Source organism: Chaetomium globosum, genomic scaffold (genome assembly GCF_000143365.1).
Source record: "Chaetomium globosum CBS 148.51 scaffold_1 genomic scaffold, whole genome shotgun sequence".
Classification (NCBI taxonomy): domain Eukaryota; kingdom Fungi; phylum Ascomycota; class Sordariomycetes; order Sordariales; family Chaetomiaceae; genus Chaetomium; species Chaetomium globosum.
This window is the reverse complement of record NT_165976.1, coordinates 2,093,156-2,094,082: the sequence shown is the minus strand read 5'-3', so window position 1 is coordinate 2,094,082 and position 927 is coordinate 2,093,156. Positions and strand designations below refer to the sequence as shown.

Genomic DNA, 927 nt, shown 5'->3' with positions numbered 1-927 from the left:
CTTGGCGTCGGTACACTGGCGGCGCCTGGCTTGACACAAATGGTTACGGCGGCTAGCAACTGGACGGTTGTGATTACGAGTGCCACACGCTGCGCATCCAAACCTTTGCGGAAGAATGCCACGAAATCCAACCAGTCGATGCGCTGTTTACGACCCGTGCTGCCCTTCACACTCCAGGGTAGTTACACGAACTCATTCCGCAGTTGAAGCCCCGATGCTGGTTAGTTATGTTCCGAGCACTTGCACGCCACAAATGTCAGTCGGAGATTTTCATACATTAGTCAATGTTGTGCGAAGGTAAGCGAGTGCTCGCCCAACGCCCATCGGGTGAATCACCTAAATTGTCACCCATTTGTCGTTGGACAGCACCCAAGGTTCCTCTGGGGGGGGTCCTCGCCGGGGACTTTTTCCGACCACGGGAAAGACAGCGTGGGACTTCTGGGCTGCAGTCTGCCTCGAGAATGGTCTCACCTGCAGCTCTGTCATTGGCCACGAGAGGTCTTGACATCTGCGAACCGTGCCCGGTAGGCTTGATCACCCTGGTTGTGCCTCGTGGTCGATGCCTTGCTGTGCACAAGCGGTCCGAGACCGACTGATGAGAACGAGGGAAGTTGGGAACTCAGGTGTGACCAGTTCCCATTTCCGTCTTTGGCCTCCCGGCCGAGGGCTGAGGAAGGAGGCGAAATGAAGAGCACCAATGTTGGTTGCTGGCGTGAATTTTCATACATACAAGTGGCGCCCCGTCTTCAGTCCATCGACCCATGGGATCGCGCCCCCATCATGGCCAAGACGGAAATCGAGAGATCTTGTCATGGTCCGCAAGAATCCCAGAAAGCCGGCGACACTTAAATTAGCGTTGCGAGGACTCCACATCAGGGTCCTGTTAGCAGCGCCATTTTATACAAGCGGGCAAGTCTTGTCTCACTA

At 55.4% G+C, this 927-nt stretch overlaps 1 protein-coding gene across 1 annotated transcript in view; it reads right to left on the bottom strand.

Moving 5' to 3' along the window:
- Positions 1-482: 482 nt before the first annotated feature.
- CHGG_00691 (uncharacterized protein) overlaps positions 483-927 on the bottom strand; it is a gene marked incomplete at both ends in the record, with an annotated part of 1,128 nt that continues 683 nt past the window's right edge. Inside the window, one exon of the mRNA XM_001219911.1 lies at positions 483-707. Coding sequence (XP_001219912.1) covers positions 483-707 — 225 coding nt within the window. The remainder of the gene's footprint in view (positions 708-927) is intronic.